At 28.5% G+C, this 3,484-nt stretch overlaps 1 protein-coding gene across 1 annotated transcript; it reads left to right on the top strand.

Annotated features, from left to right (window-relative positions):
• Positions 1-1,158: 1,158 nt before the first annotated feature.
• LOC111242490 lies at positions 1,159-3,484 on the top strand. The gene is made up of 6 exons (XM_022785931.1): positions 1,159-1,302; positions 1,942-2,039; positions 2,155-2,382; positions 2,829-2,967; positions 3,067-3,264; positions 3,418-3,484. Exons 1-4 carry the CDS (start codon positions 1,272-1,274, stop codon positions 2,913-2,915), a joined length of 444 nt encoding a protein of 147 aa, XP_022641652.1. The 5' UTR covers positions 1,159-1,271; the 3' UTR covers positions 2,916-2,967; positions 3,067-3,264; positions 3,418-3,484.

Raw genomic sequence — 3,484 nt, 5'->3', positions numbered from 1 at the left:
GAAATTTTAAATTTATTAGAGATACAAAAGGGATCATTTCAGTGAATGAAACTTCCTTACCTAAAGTTTCATTTGTTGACTACTTCTCGAATACGAAAAGGTTAACTTCACATCATATTTACTACATCATTTACCATTCTTCATACTAATTCCCTAAATATTTAGGTTCAACCACTAATTCTCCTAATATTTAGATTNTAACTTCACATCATATTTACTACATCATTTACCATTCTTCATACTAATTCCCTAAATATTTAGGTTCAACCACTAATTCTCCTAATATTTAGATTGTAACTTAGTATTATATCACTTACATGATCTTCCAATCTTCTTCTTTTTCAATAAATTATATGAGATTAAATTTTATTTATTTTCAATGATTGAAATTATTTTTTTAAGAAAGTATCACTTTTCATATCACAAAATCACATATTTCATTCACATTCTCTTATTTAAATACAGTAATGAAAAGTATATTAAGATGGATAGAGAAGGTAACAACAGAGAACCATCCCATGTTTGAAATTATGATTTCAAAATGTTTTTGGAAATTACAAATTTTACTATCTATCCAACCATTTGTATTTATTTTCATTAGTGTATACCTATTATAAATAAGAGAAATTACACTGTAGTCTCATGTTTCCTTTACTGAGATGTGCATAATGAAACAAATTTAAATATTTAAAAAGATTTAAAAAATAACTTCTTACAATATAGATTATACTTTTTAATTATATTACAATCTATCTATTATGATTTTTCAAAATGAAAAGTTCAAAACATTAGAAAAAATTAAATTTAATATATATATTTTAAATTAAATTAATTGATTACCTAAGAAAATTAAAGAAAAAAAGAGTAATTATACATAAATATTTTCGACAAACTGTTAAATATTATAATATAAATCATACATTCTTTTAATACTTTACTGATATATAGAGGAGTAATATAATAATTTAAAAAAATGAAAAAAATATATGGCAGAAAAAGTTTTAAAATTTAATAACAACATAAAATATATAAAACATAATAAATAAAATGGAACACGTCATACCTCATCAAAGAGGCACTCTATCGGACTCCAAAGCGGTGCATGGCTCTATATATTTATGGAGGCACTCTATTGGAGGGACATAATAATGATAAAGTTCTGTATGATAACAATGAAAAGGATATTAACAGAGCAACATCTAATGTGCAATGAAGCTACTGTCTAGTCAGATCACAGATTCTTTATTGTTTAAGGTTCATATTTGTGCTGAATGGTGGTGGCAATCCCGCTTGGTTTCAATGGTATTTGTTTTCTCTCATTGTAAACCAGTTTTTTTTTCTCTTTTCTCAATGTATGAACTGGATCAGACCAAGAATTTGGAACAAGTAATTTACGGTTAAAGTTTAGATTAACTCAATCAAGTTCATAAGATCATAGTTGTCTTTCTCAACTGAGAATAGTTCATAAAATTTGTAAGAAAGGGTAGTATTTTTTTCTACATTTGGAAATCAAAGGTCTATTGGTCTAACCTAATTGTTGCTATCCATAATGTAAACTTGTGAATATATTTAAACATTGTAAATCTGATTTCTTCCCATCTGTCTTGGCACAAATGAAATTGGTGTTGCATTGTTGATATGTTTGTAACATGTTACTTTGTGCATTGAAGTTTTGATTCATAAATTTTTCTTTTCTTATTATAGATGTTTGTATATTTTATAAAAGTGTGATGTGGTAAAAGGAAGGAATCTCAACTAGATCTAGTGCTATTGTCCCACCTATCATATGCATCATGTCAGATATATATGAAGATATGGTGAAGGGCATAGAGGAGCTCAAGGCCTTTTTTTTGGTCATATTTATGCGAAAGCCTTTTTTTTAATTACATTGTTTTGCATGAATATACAAAGAAATTACAAAAATATCTTATCTTGTATCAGGTACTCTATATCAAAGTGCCAAGAGATGTGATTTTAAGTCAGTTGCCGAAATGCTTACACTTAAGAAGACTGTATCAAACAAAGGTAGTATGGAAAAGGTATGTTAAGAAGACTCCATTACAAATGTGTTCATTTTTGTTTCTTATTTAAGTTGTGTATTTAAGGTTGTATCTTGTTGATGATTTTCCCAATTCTCCTATGATTTCTCTCTAGGGGGAAGGTTGTAGTAATTGGAGAGATCTAAGCTCCGATGATGAAAATTATGAAGCGGATCATAGTGAAAATGATTCAAATTCATTCGAGACTCCTACTCCTACTAGAAGGGGAAAGAAAATTCGTGGTACTTTCTCCCATGTGTCTTTAGATGGCGTTCCAAAAGAAGGACTTCGAATACAAGATATACTTTTAAGGATTGCACTTCTGACTATGATATCAGATAAAGTAAGTTCTTTCTTTATTTTTTTTTTTTCGTATTCTAAGCTTTTTATTGCTTGTATTTAGCATATGATAGCAGAGTGTTTGGAAAGGTATGGTTTCATGTTAACAATTTTTCCTAATGTTTTCTTTTTAATTAATTGCATTTAATAGTTTACTTTTTGAATAACCACAATCGGTACAGAGGGATATTACCAAAGTGGAACTAATTATTGCTATCAATATCATGCAACTTAAAAGTCAAATTTTAGATGATTTTGCAGTTGGTCATTCAATCGAACGTTTTGGCCATGAATGATATTCCGTTCTGTTACATTAAATTATATACCCTATAAAAAATGGTATTATTGTTCAAGCTTAATAGTTTCTTTATAGTTCTGGTGTTGCAGCCATTCATAATATATTTATCTAAGTGTTTCTTCACAGTTATTCCTATGTGTAATTTTATTCAGGCTCTTGATCTCAAGGAAGAAGAAGCTAAAGCCATTTTTGAAGAATTGATCAGTAGAGAAAGTATGGATGAACATAACTCCTACTGATTCAATTTTACATTAGATTGTTGACGTTGATCCTTGGTGATTCGAAAGAAGAGTGAGTTATCCCTTACAACTCTTGTTTGAAGTTTTCTCAGTGTTTAATTTTTTTTGAGATGCTTGAATTAAAGTTTCCATATGGGTTATTTTTGTATAGGTTTACATCCTTATCAACCAAGAATAAAACTAATTCATGGTTGAAACATTTAGAGGGTTTGGTTATGCAATCATATCATCTTCTAGATGATTTTCCTTTAGATTGGTTTCAAGAAGGTATCAGTGGATACTATAAACTAGATTTGCCTAAGAAGTTTAAACTGATGACTCTTCTTTGTGACGAAGCTTTGAACACAGAGTAAGTCCTGTTAAAAATTATTCCTTTTTTGTGTATTCTTCTTTTGTTTTGTTACTTTCACCACTTCATCTTTCTTTTGTTTTTTTTTTTTTTTCTTACTTTTGTTGTCTTAATATCAATTAAAGTGGTTGGAAACTTGCTTAATATGTCCAGAAAACTAAGGAGCTATATTCAGGATGAAAATTCAAGACATGCAAAAGAAGTGAAAGAAACAAAACTT

The sequence above is a fragment of the Vigna radiata genome, chromosome 1 (assembly GCF_000741045.1).
Source record: "Vigna radiata var. radiata cultivar VC1973A chromosome 1, Vradiata_ver6, whole genome shotgun sequence".
Lineage (NCBI taxonomy): Eukaryota > Viridiplantae > Streptophyta > Magnoliopsida > Fabales > Fabaceae > Vigna > Vigna radiata.
This window is presented reverse-complemented; position numbering and strand designations above follow the sequence as displayed.